We start from the raw sequence: 23,888 nt of genomic DNA, 5'->3' as shown, positions 1-23,888 counted from the left end.
TGGATGAACACCGGTCGGTAAGTATAAATCATACGTTAACGTATCCCCTAAACATGATTACATCTGATAAGTTGAGCTTATGTGGACAACAATACCGATAATCGTTATAGAATGCTTATCTTGATGTTAACTAATTGAACAACAAGAGCGTTTTGACATGACCGTATACTGATATGATTCTCTAACCCTTGAATCTCACAAAAAGAATGTCTGTAAATATTTATTTAATGCTTTCAGTTTCTGCATCTTTGTATATATTTATTTACTGCTTTGAGTCTTTACATTTGAAATATTCAAAAATATCAAAAAGATTTTAGGTGTGTTTTAATATAAACTTTATAAAAGCCAAAAAAATTTTATTTCTATCTTGTTTTTGATTGTACGATGTTGGATCTCGAGTCTTCGTTTCTTGAAACCTGATTGAAAACCAAATCGACTAAATCTTCATAAACGGTCAAAATTGCAAGTTTTGAAAGTTAAAAACTGAAATTGATAAATTTGTTAAACTTTCAAACTGTCGGACGGTAGTTGATTGAAATATGGTCACATGTGTGTCGCTTGTTTATGTTAACTATATTCCAAGCGTTTGTTCTCATTACGCGTTTAGCTTTCTTGCATGAGCAGATGCTAAAGGCAAGGAGAACATGTTCGATGACAAGCTTCGGAATGATGACACGACGTGAAGGCACTCAAAGGATAAAGATGATCGAGTTGCCGCTGATCAATCATCAACACCACAAGGATCTCAAGTATTGAAGATCAAAAGATTCACGAGCATAACTCAAGGGAGAGCTTATGTTAAGGGGGAGTTTGTTAACACACTTCCTACATAAAAAGGGGGGAGTTTGTTGATACACTTTCTGCTTACAAGACGTGAAGACTTTGAAGATCCTCCGACATAGAAGACCAAAAAGATGAACCTCATGAGTAGCGTCCAAGGGGGAGTTTGTTGGTACACGATATGTGGACGCGACTCGGTTCGGTTCGGCTAAGGTTCGGCTCAAGTCTAACGTCACGACATTCCTCCGTCGTGCGTTCCAAAGTTCCATACACAAAGCTGGAGAGCCAAACCTTTAGCACCAGGCCAGATAACAAGATCTGGGCTGAAGCAAGGTGACGAAACACAGCATGGGCCTCAACTGTTTTGGGCCAAAGCCCAGATCGACGAAACATGAGTGATGTCGACGAAACAAGTCTGTTTCGTTGACCATGTTTCATATCCTTTCCTGTTTCGTCGTTTGGCCATGTGTTTCGTCGAAGATGTTCCATTTCGTCGTTGGTCTTCTGTTTCGTCAATGCTGGTGCTATAAATAGACCATATCAGACAGAAGAGACAGACACGAGTGAGGACACAAGTGAGAACCAGAGAGAACTAGAGAGAGTTTACAGAGTGTATTTGTAAACCTTGCTTTGTAACTGCTTTCAAGTATTAATACATTGGTGTTAATCATTGAATCTACGTGTCTAGTATCTCGTGTTTCCTTATCTCTATCTGGGTTTGCTATCTCGGTTGGATTCCGCACAACCGGGTTGGTTTGTACACAAGGATTAGGCGACTAGATCCTCCCCTAGCCGGACCTACACACTTCATACCTTTCACTATGAAATCGGTCAAACCCAACCTTTATGTTCATATTTTGATACAGGGTATAACCTTTACTACTAACCTCGTTTATTTTCCCGGTTAACTACCCTCACATGCATTGCATGTGAGGGTATTACTGTCATTTCCACATTGTCTTTCCCCAATCCATCCCCTCAAACCTAGAAAAAACCTATTTCTTCTTATCATAAAGTATCCCTCAAACAGAGTGGTGCCATGTACTCAGGTCTAATTCGCGAAGGGGGAGTGTCATCGTGCCAGGTTTAAGGTTGCACTATCCTCAAAACATCACTTTGCCCCTTTAATAAACAATTTACAATAACAAATGTACTTTACAGTAAACTTCAGTCTAACCATAATCTTCAGTTGAACTTGAACTTCAATTTAGTAAACTTATCAAACATCAATCCATGTTCATAGTCTGGTCATTCCGATTGATCTCATTTTAATTTATCATCGTCTATAAAAATTAACTGTTTAGTGTTTACCTAAGTAAGTCCTAGAAGCCAAAATGGAAATCACAGAAGTAATCAATATATCGACTGTCAGAACTTTACCTTCCAGAAGACCAGAATCATAGAAATTAACTATGTAATAATTTTAATCGAGCAAGAAAAAAAGGGACATTCATAAGTGAATCAGTATTCAAACTTCAAAATCAAAATTTGTGTGTTCTGAATCTTTTTTATGAGTTTCTGAGTGAGTAAAATCAAAGTTCAAAATCAAAATCCAGGTTCTGATGTTCATATTCAAACAATCAAACTTAAAAATCAATCCAAAATCAAACATCAAAATAAAAATACATACCTCCTAAAATTCGTGAAGGGGGGATGTCGCCTGCTGGATGTGGGTTCGAAAATCGAAGTGTTGAAAAAAGGGGGATGTCTGATGTGAGGTTGAAAGCCTGAAGGAGGGATGAAGCCAGTGGGGATCAATTGTCAAAATTAATATAGAGAGAAAATATTTGAAGAAGACAAGGGTTTTTTCTGGGGGTTTGAGGGGATGGATTAGGGAAGACTATGTGGAAATGACAGTATTACCCTCACATGCAATGCATGTGAGGATTGCATGTGAGGGCAATCAACCAAGAAAACTAACATCGTTTGTGTTAAAGGTTATACTTTGTATCAAAACATGAATATAAAGGTTGGTTTTTGTCGATTTCATAGTAAAATGCACGAAGTGTAGTTTTGGTATAACATAAAGGTTGATTTCTGCAATTTAGTCTTCTAAAAATGTTTCCCCCTTTTCATACTTGTATAACACCAGAAAGACAATACTATGGATGTTATCAAACCCTTACACACGTCTATAATACCCATTACCAGGGCTGGCCCTGAGAATTCGTGTACCTTGTTCGAGCTCGAAAAAACGTGCACGAAATTGGGTATTGGGCCCACTAAAGGTCTAAACATAATGCCTATAGGCGACTAACTAATCTAAACCATAAGAATAGTTTTGTACTTTAGCCTATGTTGGTGTTTGTATAGGTATACCCTATTAAAAATAATTTTACATATACATATCGGGTTTTTTTGAATAATGTGCCTTTCGAAATATCGGGTCCTGACCGATGCCCATGACATATGACCTTATGAAGAGGTATAGTCTCAAATCAGTGCACACATGGCACGGGGACCACACCACTTTTCCAACATGGCGTCCACATCACCCGAGTGCATCCAAAAGCTTCTAGAACCTTCTAGAAGGAATCGCCTGTGATAAAGAAGATGATCCTTCAGACACAAAGAACGAAACGTTGCACCTATGGATGGACGGCAACCACGACTGCAAGATCTTTGGAGGACAGGCCGACAACCAGTACTAGCAGGCGCCCAGCTGGAACAAGTGAGTGCGCGCCACGTCATCCACTAGACTGGCGACAACATAGGGGACAAAAAGGATATTCCCCTTGGTCGGACAGTTGATACCCACTGGCTAGCTGGCAGGTCTCCTCCTCCTCCTCCTTCATCCTTCAACTATAAATAGAGAAGTCCACCTCCAGGTTTAAGGATTCTAATCTCTCACACTATTTCTTCAGAACAGTACTTATTCTCACGCCGGAAGATGGTCATAGGGAGAACCTCCCTATTTGCCTCCTTGTGACAAGTCATCGGTGTTCTACTTTGCAGAATATTTAGCTTAGGGTGATCGTGGCACTCACGGGGAGGGTGTTTGGTGACCCCATCCCCCGATCGGGAACACCGCCGCCATCACTGCGGGTAGGGCTGTTCATTTTTATCCAAAACCCGAAACCCGACCCGAATTCAAAGCCACCCGAACCCGAATTAGCAAATACCCGAAAAATCCGAACCTGAGAAACCCGAACACGACCAACCCGAACTTTAAATGGTTCGGTTATCGGGTCACTTTTTCCAGGCCAAAAACCCGAACAACCCGACCCGAAAAACCCGAAACCCGAAAAAAAACCCGAACATTTATTGTTTTTTCTTATAAAAGTGTTTAGATTTAGAGTCTTTAATAGATAGAACACTAAGTTTTAAGAATTTTAAATACTATAATACCATATTGTCAACTAATCTTTGAACTTTGATGATATTTTCAAAGTAACAATATGAATTTTGATGATATTTTGTAAAAAAAAACATTTAATTTCATTTTACATCTAAACCCGAAAACCGAATAAGTCGATCCGAACTAACCCGAACCCGAATAACCCAAACCCGACTAACCAGAACTTTAAAATGGGTTGGTTATCGGGTCAATTTCTCCCCGAGAAAAACCCGAACAACCCGACCCGAAAAACCCGAAACCCGAAGAAAAAACCCGATGAACACCCCTAACTGCAGGGACCCGATTCGGGGGGGAGGCACCACGTTGAATGCACGAAGATCGATGGTGGACGTTGGGCAACAGTCATATTTAAAAAAAAATCAATTTTTTAATAATATAAATATAACCAACTTAATCAAATTTTTTACCACACCCACCACTCTCAAACTCACTCTAAAAAAATCTATCAAATACAACACAAAATGGATTCCAAGTTTCCGTTTTTTTCTCCCCTACCCGACTTTCCCGACGATGAAGATTCATCGTCAAGCGATGGTAGCTTAATTTTCTTCCAAAATCTCATCCAACAAGCGGAGCTACTAGACACGGCATCGTCTAGTAAAAAAATAGTCCGTCGAGATCGTGTGGGAGGCCATGAGACACTCATAGCCGATTATTTTGTCGAAAATCCAAAATTTAATGCCGATACTTTTCGTCAGATATTTCGTATGTCCAAGTCTTTGTTCCTAAAAATTGTTAGTGACGTGGAAGCGAATGACGAGTGGTTTCAAGAGGGCTTGGACGGGAGAATGAAGAAAAGTTTCACGCCGTTGCAAAAGGTTACTTCGGCGATTAAACAACTTGCAACCGGTAACCCACCTGACGAAAATGACGAGTATTTAAATATGTCTGAAAGGACCTCTTGTGAGTGCCTTGAATATTTCTGCGAGACGGTCTGTAAAATGTATGCCGGTGAATTCTTACGTAGACCAACGAGCCACGACGTTGCGCTATTGTATCAGGCTCATGAGGAGAGGCATCACCTACCTGGTATGTTGGGTAGTCTGGATTGTACACACTTCGTCTGGAGAATGTGCCCCACAGAATTGCGTGGACAATATATGAGAGGCGATCATCAATACCCGACGGTTATGTTAGAAGCGGTGGCGTCTCAAGATTTGTGGATTTGGCATGCTTTTTGTGGCCCGACGGGTTCACAAAACGACATCAACGTGCTGCAACAATCTCCATTATTTCTTACTCAACGAAACGGAACGACGCCAAATTGTCCATTTCAGGTGAACGACCACTTATACAAACGCGGGTATTATCTTACTGATGGGATCTACCCTAGCTGGTCCGTGTTTGTGAAGTCTTTTCCATATCCTCACATCCCGAATGAAAAAAAGTTCAAGAGGCAACACGAGGCCGCAAGAAAAGATGTGGAACGGGCGTTTGGTGTGTTAAAGGCGAAGTGGGGAATACTAAATCGTCCAATGCGTTCGAAAACGGTGAAAAAGATAAGGTCCATCGTGTATACGTGCCTTATTTTACATAACATGATTATAAAAGATGACGGAAGGGCGATAACACCGGTACATATTCAAGATCCTCCAGTCGAGCCCGTCTTCGATGATACAGCTTATAGCGAGCTCATTGACGAAGAAACGCATTGGAGACTAAAACACGATCTCGTTGAGCATCTCGGAAGTTTAGATCTACCTCACCTTGAAGTGAGTTCCGACGACGAGTAGTTTGTTTTTATATTTTTCTAGTTTGAATGTAATTTTTATTTTTCTAGTTTGAATGTAGTTTTTATTTTTCTAGTTTGAATGTAATTTTTTTTAATTTAATGAAATGTCTTTTATTTAATTTTTATTTTTATTAATATTTTTTTAATTTATAAACATGCATAATTTTACAACAAATAAAAAAAACACAAGTCCCCTAAGAGGGGAATGCCGCCATCAAATTGGGGTGTTTGGGGAGTTTAAGAGGAGAGTTGACGTGACATATGCTGATTGGTGGTGCGTAAGAGAGGGGACTCCCCTCTTAGGGTGAAGGGGGTGCTCACCTAATAGGTGAGTCCCCTCTCTTACGCCAAACCAATCCCCGTGTGCCACGTCAACTCCCCTCTTAAACTCCCCTAACACCCCCATTTGATGGCGCCACTCCCTCTTAACTCCCCTTATTTTTTTATTCAAAAAAAAAAAAAACAAAAACAAAGAAAAGCTATGATTGGTTGAAAGTGGGCTGGCCCCACACCTTTCCCCTCTCCTCCATCGGTGAACCCACACCCAATATACGCCCCGAATCGGGACCCCGCTTTGATGGCGGCGGTGTTCCCGATCGGTGGAGGTGGTCACCGCAAGGCCTCCCCGAGAACGCCCCGTCCACCCTTAGGGGAGTGCCCCTCTCACCCTTAGGGTGTCTGGGACGCTCCCCACGTGGGGAGTATTCCCCACTTAGCCACAACCAATCAGGTTATTCCATGTCAACTCCCTTCTTAAGTCCCCATTTTGCACTCAAACGTTGACATCACTTCACTCACACAATTATTTTTTATAAAGAAAGAAGAAAAAAATATGATTGGTATAAAGAGGGTAGACCCACATTGAAAACCAATCACCCATTCTCTCTCTCCTCTCTCTCAATCGGTGACCACCCACCGAGCCAAGCCATCACCAAGCGGTAAAAAGTTGTTGGCGGCGTGTTCCCGCTAGTGAAATCACTCACCGCATAGGAGTCACCGAAGGTGCCCCGTGCACCCTTACAACGAGTAAAGGAAGAGATTAAACACCCTTACTTCACGAGACAGCCATCTAAGATAATAGTGTTATCTCATCACCTTAGATGTACTTTCTTTAATCTTATCATGACAACTTAATTTATTACTTCCAACTTAAGTTGATGATGTATACAATCAAGTAAAACAAACTGAAAACATTATCTTACAGATTGATTATACATCTAAAAAAACAAAGAGATAAAAAAACAAAACATCCAACCATTCCACTAGACACGATAAAAAGATTCACTACCACAATAATTTCATGAATCCAATATAATAATATGGAAATCACGAACAATCATTAAAATTAAATTAACTACAACCGAGTCGACTCATCACCGGACGTCCACACAATATCCTTCAACGCCGGCCGGAGCTCCTTCCTACAGAACTGGTCATACTCCAGCGTATCACCGCTAGATTTCTTCACCTCCACCACCACCAACGACGGCGCCACCGCCCATATCTCCGCCTCTATCCCCAACCTCCCTTTCCTCCCAATCTCATCCCCCTGCATCCTCAAACTCCTCTCATCTCCACTCTTCTTCACACTAAACTTCATCGCCTTCGCCACCGCTTCCAGCTTCGCCACCAGCATCTCCGCCGGTTTCACCGTCGCAAAACGAATCTCCTTCTTCTCTTCTCGTTTTTTCTCTTCAAACAACGGCGATAGATCGAAACCTTCCGATAACGATATTATATGAAACGCGTTTAGCGTTTCGGATTCCTTACATTTCATATTTACGACGTCGTTTTTACTTTCGACGAATTTTTTTGGAGCTTGTTTTTTGAACCATGGAGATTCGATGATTTTATCGATTGTGATTCGACAATCAGGATTTGGATCTAGTAATTTTGTGATTAGTTTACGTGCATCGGAAGAAAACCACGGCGGACACCGGAAATCGCCACGGTAGATTTTCCGGTACATCGCGACGACGTTATCGTCTTGAAACGGTAAGAATCCGGCGAGGAGCACGTATAAAATAACTCCACATGACCAGATATCAGCTTTTGCTCCGTCGTATCCTTTTTGTCCGATGACTTCCGGTGCTACATACGCCGGAGTTCCACACGTGGTGTGCAAAAGCCCGTCGTGTTTAACATGATCGGAAAAAGCACTTAAACCGAAATCTGTAATTTTCAAACAACCTTCTTCATCTAACAACAGATTTTCTGGCTTTAGATCTCGATGAAACACACCACGGCTATGGCAGAAATCAACGGCGGAGATCAGCTGCTGGAAATAGCTTCTAGCAACTTCTTCTCTCAGCTTTCCTTTTTCAATTTTCGAAAACAATTCTCCACCTTTGACAAGCTCCAAAGCGAAATACACCTTCGTTTTACTCGCCATCACTTCGTGTAGCTCAACGATGTTCGGATGTTGAACCATCTTCATCACGGAGATCTCGCGCTTAAGTTGCTCCATCATGCCGGCCTTAATCACCTTCTCTTTTGTAACAACTTTCATTGCCACGTGTGTACCGGTATGCACGTTACGCGCGTGGTATACCCTCGCGAACGTTCCGTGCCCTAACTGACGTCCGAGCTCGTACTTTCCGTGTAGTACGCCGTTGATTCCGTTATCAACCGCCATATGTAAATTACTTGTGCTAGTCTAGAGAATAGAAACTAACCACAGTTTTGTAACCGTTTATGAACGATTAGGTCACCCGTCTTCGACGTGTTTACGGTGGCAGTTTCTGCCGGTGATTGGTTTTTTAGCGCGGCCACCGTTAGACAGCAGCGAATCTCCTCTCATCTTTCTGCATTCCCTAACCGGCGGCAACAATCTCTTGCGATATTTTGATGATGATTTGGGGGAATTTTTAGGGTTTTGGATCGGAATAAAGAGACGTGGTGATTCAGTTGTCTGAATTCTTTTGGAAACGATGGTAGGAGGTGGGTTTATATAGGCGGTTTTAGTTGAGGTGAAGTGCGGTTTTATCCGTTGGATCTGTGTGCTCTGGATCCAACGGTGTGGCTTTGGTATTATTTGTAATGATGACTGACAAAAAAACAAACCAAAATTGCTGCATTATTTTCGTTTTCAATTCTAAACGTGTGTATGATATAATAATTAAGTACTGAAATTATAAAAAAAGAGTGTATAATATAATAATTAAGTAGTGAAATTATAAAAGAACAAGTTTGGCCCTTAATATAAATATAGAATTCCCGTAAATAAAAACCAAGTGACTCAGATACAAAAAAAAAAACTTTTATTTGTGGACTGAAGTTAACAGAAACTTTTAATTAAGTTTGCTAATTAGATGAAAATAATAATAAAAATAAAAACTCAGTGACACAGATACAAAAAGTTTTGTTTGTGGACTGAAGTGGCCTAAACTCAGGTACTATTTTGACATTTTACTCTTTGTTATTTTCGCATTTTAATGAATTATATCATTGTTATAAAAAATGATGAAATTTGGAAAGGCTGATAAAAAATTGTAAAATCACAAAAAGTTAGAAACAAAAGCTAAGTTAACGGGGAAAAGAATAATTAAGTCGACCTAGAACATGTTTATTGTGGCGGAGTCGTTAAACGGGGAAAACATACGTAAAAGTATTGAACCACAAATACACATTACAACATGTTAACTCGCAAAATTTAAAGCGAAACGTAAAACAAAAAATTTATAAATATGTTGTGACAAATTTGTAAAATATTTAAAGTATATGGATTAAAAGTATAAACGACCAAAAAAGGATAAAAACAAAAAAAGTAACAAAATTAGTACTATTACTAAGAACCCACAAATGTTATATATAATATAATAATAATGGTAAATTACTTTTTAATTAGAAATTTTAACCACTTAAGCCCAAAATCAAAATGTTTAACGCCCTTAGTCCCTATAGTCACTTTTCCTAACAATTGTCCAAATTTCAAATGGTTAAGAAAAGTGGCTATAGGGACTCAAGGCGTTAAACATTTTGATTTTGTACTCAAGTGGTTAAAAACTTAAAATCTCTGAAACACAAGAACTCAAAAAGTAATAACTACACTCTTAGTTTAAAGTTGTGCATAAATAAATATAAAAGGGTTAAACTTAAAAAAGATAACCTTATCAATGTTAATTAGGGATCAATCATGTTACTTTTATGCATTATTTGAGACAAGTGATATAGTTTTTAATAAATATGTATTAAATTCGTTATATAAATATGACATAGGAGCTAACCGTGTAATTATTTCTATAATAATATAATATAATAGAAAATAGATTTTCGATGATAACAGAAAAAAATTTATAATGGCAAACTCATCAATCAACAAAATCTATTTCTAACTTTAACATTCCCAACTTTTGATTTTGATTTGTACAACACCACTTCTCACTTTCAATTTATTTTCCTTTGTCACTTCGGAACTCACTAAACCCTAACCCAGTTAGTTTTTTTGCTGATGTGGCACTTTGTTTAGTGACATGACAATTTTGTTGATGTAGCAATTGACATGCCATTTTTGATGACGTGACAGGTGATGTGGTCAATGACATGGCAGTTCAATGACATGGCATCTGACATCAGCTAACTGAGTTAGGGTTTAGTTAGTTTGGAAGTGCCAGCGGAAATAATTTGAAAGTTTGGAGTGGTGTAGTACAAATAGAAAGTTGAATTTATTTAAATGCAATATCCATAATTAAATGAACTGATCTTTTTCTTCATGTTCATTCATTAAGAAAATCCTAGTTATTTATGTTAATTCGATAACATTTTGAACTAACAATTCATGTACAAAAATGATTACAAACGGACATAAATGAAAATAAATAAACAAAAACAAAGGAACGTAAATGAACTTTTGTATCAATATTTAACGGATAAACATATACAAGCGGATGTTCAGAGACATAGTCTTGAACGTAAGAAACACGAATTCGGGACTTCGCGTTCGTTCATTTAATTAATTGAACAAAAAAATCATGTTCATGTTCTTTCATTTATTAAAGGATAAATTACACTTCTCGTCCTTTATGTTTGTAGCTAGTTGCAATGGATGACCTTTACCTTTAATAATTACAGCCACAGTCCTTTATTTTGAAAACTCATTACACCATTCGTCCTTTAGTGCTAACCAGGTTAAAATTTTGAGTTAAATCTAGTCATATGAGGGTATTATGGTCATTTCATGTTTTTATTTAATAATAAAACTAAAACATAACATATATACATAATACAGCTTATTTAATCTACTCAAAGATCTTGTATCTATATCTGTACATCCGAATCTCTCTTGTATCTACTCAACCACCGCCTAAGTCCACCACCGCCACCGCCTGTAACATCACCACCACCATCATCGGAGCTATTTAAAACCCAAAAAAAAACCTCTGTATATAGATCGATGCACACCCCTATTTAAAACCCAGAAAAACTCCCAAACAACATCCCACAATCCATGGTTTCTTTCAAAGAAGAAAGCAACATGATCAAAGATCTTTCACATCTGGAAAAACTTCACTCAATGAGCTCAAACTCATGGTTCAAGAAGCAATAATCAATAAAGATTCAGCCTTTACACCTAATCCAGAACAACCCACTTAAGAAATCTCAATTTGGGGGATACCCCTGTTCAAAGATGAAAGAACCGATGTCATCTTGCTTAAGTTGTTGCGTGCTGTGGCGGATCTGAATCCACTGGTCGGTCTAAATCCAACAAGGTGAAATTGGATCTATGAAACTCGTTAATAAATCTCTTATTAAACAAAGTGAAAAACTCATTAATAGTTGAGTACCTGTGATTATTCTCAATCGGTTCCAACTCTGATACCCCCATTTTCTTCTTCCTTAACTTTTGCAAGAGGCGAAAAAACTAGAAAATAAACAAAACAAGGGGTAAATAAGTTATTCCAATCAACGGTGGTGCAGTTGGACCAGAGAGCTTCGATTCCGGGCCAAGAACCATCAGATCTGTGAGTCTTCACAACCGGAGAGCTTCAATTCCAAGCCAAGAACCATCGATTCTAGTCTACCATCTGAAATCACTTTAGTTTCTTTGCAGGAATCGAAATCCACCAGATTTATGTTTAGGGTTTGACAAAATCCCACCAGATCTGCGGCTGTGATGTTATGAGATAATGAGTTTAGAGATAGATAGAGAGAGAGAGAGAGAGAGTGTGTGTGTGGCGACGGTGTAGCTCCGATGATGATGGTGGTAGTGATGTATCAGGTGGCGGTGATGGTGATGTATCAGGTGGCGGTGGTGGTGGGCTTATGCTGCTATCTTAGAGAGAGGAAGTTAAATGGGGATGGGTGAGAGTTTAACGGGGGATGAAATTATATATCTGATGAACTTTTGGTTTTATTTATTAAAAATAATTAAAATAAAAGCGTGAAATGACCATAATACCCTCCTTGACTAGACTTATCTCAAAATTTTAACCTGGTTAGTGGTAAAGGACGAAAGATGTAATGAGTTTTCAAAATAAAGGACTGTGGTTGTAATTATTAAAGGTAAAGGTCATCCATTGCAACTAGCTACAAACATAAAGGACGAAAAGTGTAATTTATCCTTTATTTAAAAACAAACTTCTCATCAAACGGTTTATTAATAGTTCGATTCGTTTACAAACCTACGTATAAATCATTGTAACCTTTTTAACACTCACTGATCAACCCCTTTACGAGGTTGAGGCGGGTTTTAAAATCAGATTCTCTTAAAAGTTGTTGACTTGAAAAATAGAGTTTTAAGAATTCTCGTCAGAAGGTCAGGTCAGAAAGAATCATAAGAGAGGACGGGGCGCCTCGTGATCAACTATTGTTCACGCGTGGAATGTAATGGAACACCACCGCCGATGGCTTTTATAACTCATGGTGAAACTTAAACGTGATCACGAGCACGCGTGGAGATTTGATGTAATTCAGTTGTTTTTTTTTTTTTTTGTGAATGATTTTGATAGTGTGTGGTGAGTGATGGACATTTCCATTAAAATCCATCACTAGTGATGGAATAATGCTCAATGACATGACGAAAATTGATTGGATGTTGTGAATGATGAGCGTGTGGTGACTGATGAGCACCTCTACCCCGTACAGGGAATTCTTTACATGATCATAATATATGAGAATATGATAACATAAGCTTTGTTTTGTACATATTTAATGCCTAAAAACTAAATGATCATAATATATGAGAATATGATAACATAAGCTTTGTTTTGTACATATTTAATGTCTAAAAACTAAATGAATCTAATTCTAAAGCACCTATGTAGTCAAGTCCTAAAGAATTTTAAAAGCCCTTAACGCAGGAGTATTAAGTTTCAACTTATTATTATTAATATTATTTTTATTACAATTATTATAATCAAGTTGTCGTTAACTTTTATTTTAATTTAAATTTAATACATTTATCTCTTTCGTTTTCTAACAGCTTAAATTACGTCAAATTCGCTTTAACAGGCCTTGAACCCTTGACTTTAAGATGAGTAACACCTTAACAATTTTGCTAATTGGACTCAATCCCCACGCTATCTTTTCGCTTAATCAGAATTACTTTATATAGGTTGTTTATTATTATTGTTATTATTATTATTAGTATTATTATTATTATTATTATTATTATTATTATTATTATTATTATTATTATTATTATTAGATCTTCACGTTTTAATTTAAAAGTTGCCAAAAGTGTTTTTTTAGTGGCATAAACTTTATGTCTTTTGAACACGAACATGGTCTAACGCAAAAGGTGTTTCATCAAAATTAAAACAGATATTAGAGATCATACATATTATTATTCTGAATTTAAAACACAAATTATTTATGTTTTAGTTGGTCCACATGGGAATATTATTATTAATCAAAGTTTAACTAATGTATTTGTTTTTATAACAAAATATCACAACCAACGGCTGATAATTATTCCACCTTAATAAATATTCTCATGTCACTTGGTTACTTTAACTAACCACTAAGCTATGTACGTTCTCAAATTGTCATCCACTCATCATTACATTACAAGTTTATAATTCATAAACCGTCGACAAGATACAAAGTTTTAAAAGTTTACATTATATACATAGATAGTGTAGGATGTACCGAAATCAAAATTATTTGATACTTTTTGTAAATGTCAACTTAGTCTCATAAGTAAATTGTTTTTGGTTAATCCTTAAATAATCAGAGTCATTTTTTTGTTAAAAGATCGTTATGACTTATGAGTCGGACTCAATCAAATTTGACGAATCCTTAGTGAAATAAGATGGTTAATATAAATCAACTTTAAGTAAAAAAAAAAAAAGTGAGAATTGCATAAAGGGTAGAGATATGGTAAAAAGTGTTTAAAATGTAAGAAGGGTAAGAAGTGTTTTAAACCAATGGATATTTGATCTAATGGTTGAGATCAATAGGGTATAAAATGTAAATTGTGTTTTAATTAGAAGGACCTTATGTAAAAATTGAAGGGCAATAGTGACTTTTCCAACGTTTCAAATATGGTAACCGTTTCAAAACCTCCATCAACTTCCTAAAGATCAGCGAATTATATGGTAACCGTCATCCATCTCCAAAAAATCAACGAATTTCTTCATACTTTATCATAAATAGATCTATAATCAGATTCATGGCGTAGTGTTTTAAAACAACTGGATAAATTGACTATGATTCAGGTCATGGTGTTTTATCTGGAGACATTGTTCATGTCGTGGTGTTTTAAACGCTTATGATTCACGTCATGGTGTTTTATCTGGAGACATTGTTCATGGCGTAGTGTTTTATCAATAGAAAACATTCCCAGATTTTAAAACACCATGACTATGATTCAAGTCATGGTGTTTTATCTGGAGACAATGTTCATGGCGTGGTGTTTTAAAACGACTATGATTCAGGTCATGGTGTTTTATCTGGAGACATTGTTCATGTCGTGGTGTTTTAAACGCTTATGATTCACGTCATGGTGTTTTATCTGGAGACATTGTTCATGGCGTAGTGTTTTATCAATAGAAAACATTCCCAGATTTTAAAACACCATGACTATGATTCAAGTCATGGTGTTTTATCTGGAGACAATGTTCATGGCGTGGTGTTTTAAAACATCTATGATTCAAGTCATGGTGTTTTATCAGGAGACATTGTTCATGGCGTGGTGTTTTATCAATACAAAAACATTCCCAGATTTTAAAACACCATGACTATGATTCAAGGCATGGTGTTTTATCTGTAGACATTGTTCATGGTGTGGTGTTTTAAACATCTATGATTCAAGTCATGGTGTTTTATATGGAGACATTGTATAATCAGATTCATGGCATGGTGTTTTAAAATAACTGGATAAATTGACTATGATTCAAGTTATGGTGTTTTATCTAGAATCCAGAAAACATTGTATTGTGATTACATCCATGGTGTTTTAACATCTGGACAATCAATACAAAACATTCCCAGATTTTAAAACACCATGACTATGATTCAAGTCATGATCAGAATGAGGATGACGAAGATGAAAGACGATGACGGTGAATGATTTGTGGAGATGAAAGAAATTGGTGACGGTGGTCGGAGATGCAGGTGTTCAAATCGGAGAAGATGACGTGAACTGTGATGATGATGACGGAAGGTTAACAAGATGGTCGTAGAAGATGATCTGAATCGGAGATGGATATGATCAATCCCTAAAAATTCTCATGGCCAGTTTTTTTTTTCCAGTTATATTGTAAATCAATTAAATGACAAAAATGTACAATTACTAATCTACCCTTTTGAATTAATTAAGAGGAGGGACACTTGTCATTCCAAGATTATTTCTTACACTTCTTAAAAAAGATGGACTTTTTACAGGATCCTTTACCATTGCATAGGGTAATATGTATATGTGTTTGTGATGTGTGTAAAATGCAACATATAAATCACATCAATTAAGGCATAAAACTAACCCTTTTTAAGTACTAATGTTGGAAAAAGAGTGTTCTTGTCTTCCTTTTGTATTTTCAGGATGAAATGAGCTCAAAATCACAAAAGAAGCAAAAAGACAACTAATTCTAGCATAAATACAAGAAAAGGAACAAAAGTAGACTGCCCGGACCCTCAACGGCACCTCCCAAGGCAAAGAAGAGAAAACAGAGACTGAACACGCCCCGTGTCCAGCGAACACGGGGGCGTGCCCAGGAAGCAGCAGAAAAGACAAACCAGTAGAAGCTTCCATTGCCCACCACGGGGCCGTGTCCAGCGGGCACGGGGGCGTGGTGAAAGTACAGCAGGCGCATTAATTGTAATTGCGAATTACAATTAATGAAGAGAGAGAATGTCAGACGGGCACGGGGGCGTGTCCAGCGGACACGGGGCCGTGCCCAGCCTTCTGTTCAGCCTATAAATAGGGGTGCTTGGCTTCATTCCATTTCATCCCTTGGCACACCACCTCTCTCACACTTCATCCACCACCCACCACCACCATAACACCATCATCCACCACCATCATCCATTGTCCATCGTAGAGTGTGTGAGTCGTCTCGGGATCCAAGATTGATAGTAAGAGTTCTTGACAATCAAGGCCATGTTTGCCTAAGTCTCTTACATCACTTGGTGAAGACAAGTGTTTAGTATAATACTTTTTATTTTTAATCTTTTGCACTTTTTATTTGGTTTTGTATTAATGACTTTAATAACTAGTTACTTATGTTGAAGGTGATCTTTCCTTATCGTTTGTCCGTGGTGTCTTGGCATTATTTTACTGTCTATATAAAATAAAAGATTTTCACCATTCATATCTCCACGGTCTATATGGAGGTATGTTGGCTACCTGGTCGGGGGTTAAGGGAACGGTTTGGTAAGGGTCTTGCCCTTGTTCAGCGTTTAGAGGTCCTGCTTGGGACCTGGGTCAAATTTAGTAGGATCTCCTTCAATGCCCATAGGTATTGGATGGCGGGGATCCAAACTCTTTGACCCCCTCATAAGTTAACTACTATTAATACTATAACCCGTCTATTTAGGACTGTATCCCTGCTGACTCAGACTACTTAGCCGAGGGTAACGTCACCGCCAAAAGCGGGGCCTACCACAATTTGCATTAATAACTTAATTCATTATCTTTCAATAATCCGACCCTTTAGGATTGTATCCTTGCTGACTCAAACTACTGGGTTGAGGGTAACGTCACCTTCAAAAGAGGGTCCTACTACAATAACTAAGATAATCTCTTAAACAAGTGCAAAAGTGCGAAAATAATCAAAGGTTATACTAATACACGTGTCGGATCCAAGTGATTCATCTTGTCTATCTATTTTATTTTATTTTTCAGCATTTAGTTAAGTTTTTATTTTTTTTAGTTTAAAACATTTTTCTCACTTTTTGATTTGATTAGACGTTGAGGATAAACCGGTATTAAAAGCTCTTGTGTCCTTGGACGACCTCGGTATCTTACCAACACTATACTACGTCCACGATGGGTGCACTTGCCCATATGTGTGTTTAGTGTTAGTGAATATCGTGTTTTATAAATTTAAAACTTGGCTAAAAGTGTAAAAAGGGCTTAAATATACATCTAAAATATAACACACTTCACGCACATCAAGTTTTTGGCGCCGCTGCCGGGGACACAAGGATTTTAAGAAAGTTAGGAATCAACGGCCTAATCATATTTTTATTTTTCTTTAATTTTTTAGGATTTTTTCTTAGATTTTCAGCTTCTGCAGAGCTCAGCACGGGGCCGTGCCTGGTCGGACACGGGCCGTGCCCAGCATCGTTACTGGCAGTTTTTGTTTTCCAAGTTACAGAAGGCTGACCACGGGGCCGTGCCGGTGCAACACGGGGCCGTGTCCAACTTCCAGTAACTGGGATCTGGAAAACAATCACTGAAATTCCGACCACGGGCCGTGTTCACTCAACACGGGGCCATGGTGAACCTTCTGACCAACATTCTTTTCTGTTTTTATTGCAGGACTTGGAACCCGACGCCAACCTCACGTAGTGTATGAGCTCCAGTTCCAATAAAGACATAAAAGAACCACTAGAAGAACCCGAACGCTTTCTCAGAAAAAAGGTTAAAAGCCAAAAACCAAGAGAAGGTTTCGGGTGATCCACCTCCAATGGCGGACCAACGTACCCTTATGGATTATCTACGACCCACCGTAGGTAATCTAGGCGCCGCTATCAATGCTCCGAATGTCGAAGCCAATAACTTCGAACTTCGGCCGCATTTGATACAAATGCTCCAAAACTCCGCAACCTTCCACGGGCTTGCGGACGAGGATCCCCATCTACATATAACTAATTTCTTGGAAATATGTGATACCTTTCGGATCAATGGAGCATCAAACGACGCCATCCGCCTCCGTATGTTTCCCTTCTCACTAAAAGACCGAGCGAAAGCTTGGCTCAACACCCTCCCAGCTGGATCGGTAAACACCTGGGATGAACTAGCCCAAAAATTTCTATATAAGTATTTCCCTCCTTCTAAAACTGCTAAGTTAATGGCTGAAATTAATACATATTCACAAGAGGACGGGGAATCCTTATATGAAACTTGGGAAAGGTTCAAGGAGCTATTACGCAAGTGTCCCCATCACGGCCTCGCAATATGGCAACAAGTATCCACTTTCTATAATGGATTGTTGCCACACACTAGGCAGACACTTGATTCTAGCTCCGGGGGACTTTTAGGTAATCGACGCCCACACGAAATATATAATCAAATTGAGGAAATTGCTTGTAACACCTCGAATTTTTGTGTCCAATGATGTGTTAACACGTGTCATTTGACTACACGTGGCATCTATAATAAATAAAGGATTAAATTTGACGAACCTTGAAAGTATGTAAATTCGAGGGTTATAAATGTCAACAAAGGGTAAAATACGGTATAGTCACCCTAAATGATGCTCATACCTTCAAACGAATAAATCATAGATCGTACGGAAGCGAAACGCGGAAGAAAGTGAGGGATTACAAACCACAGGGGTTAACTGTGTCAACATGTTTAAATTATACCTCTGAGTGACCCTTTAACGTTCCCAAAGCTTTGTAACAGTGTTATACACTCACTAGAATGTAATATATAAATTTCGCGAAGTTTCGTTATGAAACGTGAAAGTTACGATCGAATTCGTAGGAGAAGGGTTAAAAGCGTCAATAATAAAATTTAAGGCCTTCTGAATAATAAATAAATTAACCAGGGGCTTAACGATACGGGTAAATAACGCGAGGTCCTTAATCGTAATTAACCGAGGGCCATATCGCAAAGTTACCCCTTCAAACCCGAAAGGTCAGGTAATTAATTACCAAGATTTTTAATCATTACAAAAAGATTTGAAAAAGATTTAATTTTAACCCCTTACGGACCGTAAAGGGTATGCCTTACGGACCGTAAGGAGGGGGAATGATTGCTGAGATCCGCCTATGGCTTACGGACCGCAAGGCCGAAGCCATACGGTCCGTAAGCAGCGCCCAGCGACAGATTGTTGGCTGTTGGCTGTTTTAAGCGGCAAAACACGAAATGATGGGTTCTCAGGGTCATGGGCGCCCCCTACTCGACCCATAACACTTAGGGACACCTGCCCATCATCCATAAGCACTTGTAGACCCTTGTGTGATGATCTTGGACCATGTCTTTGGCTATAAATAGCAAGTTTGTGTTCATAAGTTCATCACAAATCAAACTCACTCATCTGGTCATTTCAAGAGCTCTCAAGTCTTCTTCACTGCTCTCTAAACAAGTCTTAACTTCTGTAAGTTGCTTAGATCCTTTGTAGTTCAATTTATGCTTAGTAAATCACTAGAAACCAAACCGTCGTAAATACGGTTTGACTTTAAAATAAATCCAAGATGGTTCAGTCTTATGACGAATCAAAAGTAGTTATGAGTTGGTATTAATGTGGGTAATAAACCTCTAAAAGGGTTCCCTCTGATCACCACTCTAACTAGCTCAAATGTCGAGTCAAAAGAACGGTTAAAAAGTCAACAGAAAGCTATTTTTGCGATTTATGCATAATCTGTAATGTATATGCTATGAAACCTGTTTGGACACTCGTAAAACATGATATTAAGTATATAAACTTGTTTGCGCTCGTTTGAATCGACCATTTGCTATATTGAACCGGTTCGGAGCCGAATGTCGCAAAAGTTTGACTTTTGCTTTGACTTCAGTTCTGACCCGTTTTAGTAAGGTATAGATATGCCTTAGGACTCTCTTAGGACCAGGTTACATGATGGTATAAACCTCTATGATCGGTTCATGATTTGTCCGAGCCTTTTACGCATTTCCGTTAATCGCCTAAAAGTTGGCCGTAACGTCCTTTTAAAAATAAAACGAGTATTCCGGACACGTGAACGGACCATAACCTTGCTTATTAAATTATAAGCATGTCCTTAAAGTTTCACGTCAATCCGAGGTCTAGAATGAGGGTTATGCTAAATAGCGCAATTTAAAATAAACTTTTGTAATAAACGGCGCAATTAGCATAACGCCTATCTAAACCGAGATTTCGTCACCAAAACTTTTACCCACTGCTATAAAATAATATTTTTGGAATTTTAAAGATTTTTAAAAATTTTTACCTTGCTCATAACCTGCGGTTATGGCTACGGTTCGGTAAATACCGAATATGCCCTTTTCGGCCAAAACATGAGTTCTACAAGGTCTTTTGACCCGATTCCAGTCGCCACTGATTTTAAATAATAAATAAAGTATTTTAGACTTTATAAACTGTTCGGGAAACTCAGATTTCCTGTAGAACTCGAAAAGCCCTTTAAAAGTCTTTAAAATGACCAAAAAGCCCCTACGGGGCATAATATTAACTTAAACTCGTTACGGGCATCACGGAAGGTATCCTACTGATACCACAACCTCTTTAAGGCATATTGACTTAGGAAATAAACGTAAGACTCTCATGGTTAACCGTTTCGCCTATTGCGCGCACGGTTCGGCTTATGAAACTAGTTTTCATAAACTAGCCGATACGGGTCAATTTATATTATTTGGACCCCAAAATCCAGAGTGTGAACCTTGAACCCATATAAAACAAGTCTCTGAACTTGTTGGGGCAGAATCACATTCCATTCTCGGTTTTCGCCTTTTCGCGCGATTAAACCATATTTATATTCCGGAACCAACCGGTCTAGGCTACGGCCAATATAAAGACCCGTTAGGATTCTAAGAGGTTAATTAAAACCTTCGTTCCAGATTAGGAGCCCAGTAAAAGCTATCGGTGATTTAATCAAATTAAGGAATAATACTTGCAAAGGTAAATACTTTTAACTTATTTCCCCTATATGGGCTTGGGATACGGTATAATAATACCGCTTGATTGAGCATCATATCTTCCATCGCTTAGGTGGTTAATTAAATATTATGATCGGCTCATTTAAACAGTTTTGTTTCTTATAAGCCTTTGGGGGGTTAATGACCGTTGTCCCGGATATCCTTGGCATCATTTTACGAAATGGCCACGACCATCGACATCCCGGTGTAGGCGTACACCCGGTATATATTGTCAACAATTAAATTAAAAGACGTAGCCGTTGGTTTCTATGCTACGGTTTTACGCAATGTGGTGTGTCTATTAATCTTTAACCCGGCACGACCCGGCTACTGAACGCATAAAAGAACATGTAATACGTTCACAAGATTTTAATAATTTTCCCAAGTTATAAAAGAGTTTGTGCCTTGTGCATTCAAATCAATTTTAATAAACATTTTCAAATGTGTCAGTTGAATGTATTTACCAGTGTAAACTGACGTATTTTCCCCAAAAAGATTAAGTGCAGGTACTATACGAAATTGGCTGGTATTAGCTTCCTAAGCATCACGAATAGTCTCGCAAACTCGATGCCGTATCTGAATGAACAATATTTTATTATTTTGATCCGCTGTGGATACATTCGAGTTCTGTAATATATTTGATATTACCACCAGAGGTTGAAGTATATATTTATCTTTAAAGCTTCCGCTGTGCATTTATATAATTGTGTGGTTTGACTATATTGTTGCCAACTACGTCACGGTAATCCCCCACCGGGCCCACCGGTGATACACGTGGAAATCGGTGTGTGACATTGCTCAAACCAATTTTCAATGGCACACCCCCCGGGGAAATAAGTCTATCGCCCCGGGCGCCCATAAGGTCGATGAAAGCACTTCTTTACAAGCCCAAATCGAGGCTCTTTCTTCAAAGATAAAAAAATTGGAAATGACAAAAACAGTCTCGGTTATGGCTTGTGAAGGGTGTGGTGGGTCACATGAAAATTGGAGTTGCATGAAAGAAACAGACGATCAACAAGAAATGGTAAACTACATTGATAATAGACCTAGGCCGTCGGGTCCCCCAACGGGAACTTACAACCAAGGATGGCGAAACCACCCAAACCTTGGTTGGAGGGAACCCGGCAATAGTAGTAACCAACAAACCCAACGAACAAACTTTCAGCAACCAAGAAATGAGTCACAAAATTTCACTCAACAACAAGGTGGACGAGAAAGGCTCGAAGATACTATATCTCGCCTCGTCTCTGACACTGATAAGAAAAACTCGGAAAGATTTCTACAATTAGAATCTAATTTTAGAAATCAACAAGCTAGCATTCAAAACATAGAAAAACAATTAAATCAAATAGCTCAAAACTTTTCCGAGAGACCACAAGGCGCATTACCCAGCAATACCGAAACAAACCCAAAGGCGCAAGTTCACCTCATCACACTACGAAACCGCACCGTAGGGCCTGCAGAAGTGCCACCGCCAACGGAAGAAACAGTACCGACACCTCTGCAGGAGAAGAACTCTCCTCCACCACCAGAGCCGACCAAGGCTCCTCGAGTTCCGTACCCCGATAGGTTAATTCGTCAAAAGACAAATGAGCAATTCGCAAAATTCGAAAGTCTGTTAAAACAATTGCACGTCAATATTCCTTTTATCGAAGTCCTAACCCAAATGCCCAAATACTCTAAATTCATGAGGGACTTCCTTACGCATAAGAGGAAAATTGAAAATTTGCAATTAGTTAATTTAGGCGAAGAATGCTCTGCCCTCGTGCTCAATAAACTTCCCCAAAAGAAAATCGATCCCGGAAGCTTCACGATTCCATGCTCAATAGGGGAATCGCCCGTTCGCAATGCCTTAGCCGACCTAGGAGCTAGCATTAACCTCATGCCCTCGTCAATGTTCAAAAGGCTCGGCTTGGGAACCACGAGCCCTACAAAAATGAGCATACAACTCGCTGATCGATCCGTCAAATTCCCACAAGGTGTCATCGAGAATGTCTTGGTAAAGGTAAGCAGATTCGTTTATCCAGCTGACTTTGTCATACTCGATATGGAGGAAGACACCGAGGTCCCCCTTATACTAGGGAGACCCTTCCTTGCCACAGCCCAAGCAGTGGTGGATATGAATGACGGGACACTCACCTTGAGGTATGGGGATGATGAAGTGAAATTCGGAGTTGGGAAGAGAATAGAAGATGACGACCCGGTCAATTACATGAAGGTTATTGATTCGAGCTTGGATGCTGCTCTCCGACGGTGTAACATGGGACGCCAAGCATCCCACTCAGAAAATATATAACCTCGAATCGGGTCTAGCCAAGGACCCTTATAAACGTGGCGCACCACGGAGGCATTCCGCGGAACTATCCTTAGTTTAGTTTAATCTTTTAGTCTTATTTTGCAGAATAAAACACACTCATGGTGGTAATGGATGAAAAAGGGAACGAGAAAAATGGAACCATGCACGAAGAACAGAGCAACCCGACACAAATCTCCATCACAGAAGGCTCAACACGGGCCGTGCCCAACCAACACGGCCCCGTGCTGAGCCACCTGCAGGAAAACACCCAGTTCAGGTAACTGGACACGGGCCGTGTTCAGCGGACACGCCCCCGTGTCCAGGCTTCTGTTTCAATTCTCTAATTTTTGTTACTGGCACTTGACAACGGGGCCGTGCCCGGTCACCACGGGGCCGTGTCCAGGATGCCAGTAACATAAATCTTTGCTTTTTAACTTACTTTTACACATCCTAATCGACCAAAAACCTTATTTTTGGACACATT

The 23,888-nt window shown here is 38.9% G+C and overlaps 1 protein-coding gene and 1 non-coding gene across 2 annotated transcripts; both read right to left on the bottom strand.

Annotated features, from left to right (window-relative positions):
• Positions 1–6,990: 6,990 nt before the first annotated feature.
• On the bottom strand, positions 6,991–8,802 carry LOC110883319 (CBL-interacting serine/threonine-protein kinase 6). The gene has a single exon (XM_022131108.2). The coding sequence runs from the start codon at positions 8,503–8,505 to the stop codon at positions 7,225–7,227; it is 1,281 nt and encodes a 426-aa protein (XP_021986800.2). The 5' UTR covers positions 8,506–8,802; the 3' UTR covers positions 6,991–7,224.
• A 9,514-nt stretch (positions 8,803–18,316) lies between these two features.
• On the bottom strand, positions 18,317–18,423 carry LOC118483536. The gene has a single exon (XR_004870826.1). It is a non-coding gene; the product is annotated as a small nucleolar RNA R71 (small nucleolar RNA).
• Positions 18,424–23,888: the final 5,465 nt, after the last annotated feature.

The sequence above is a fragment of the Helianthus annuus genome, chromosome 10 (genome assembly GCF_002127325.2).
Source record: "Helianthus annuus cultivar XRQ/B chromosome 10, HanXRQr2.0-SUNRISE, whole genome shotgun sequence".
Taxonomy (NCBI): Eukaryota; Viridiplantae; Streptophyta; class Magnoliopsida; order Asterales; family Asteraceae; genus Helianthus; species Helianthus annuus.
This window is presented reverse-complemented; position numbering and strand designations above follow the sequence as displayed.

Coding starts and splice junctions, on each gene's coding strand:
- LOC110883319 (XM_022131108.2), bottom strand. CDS start 8,505: ATGGCGGTTGATAACGGAATCAACGGCGTACTACACGGAAAGTACGAG.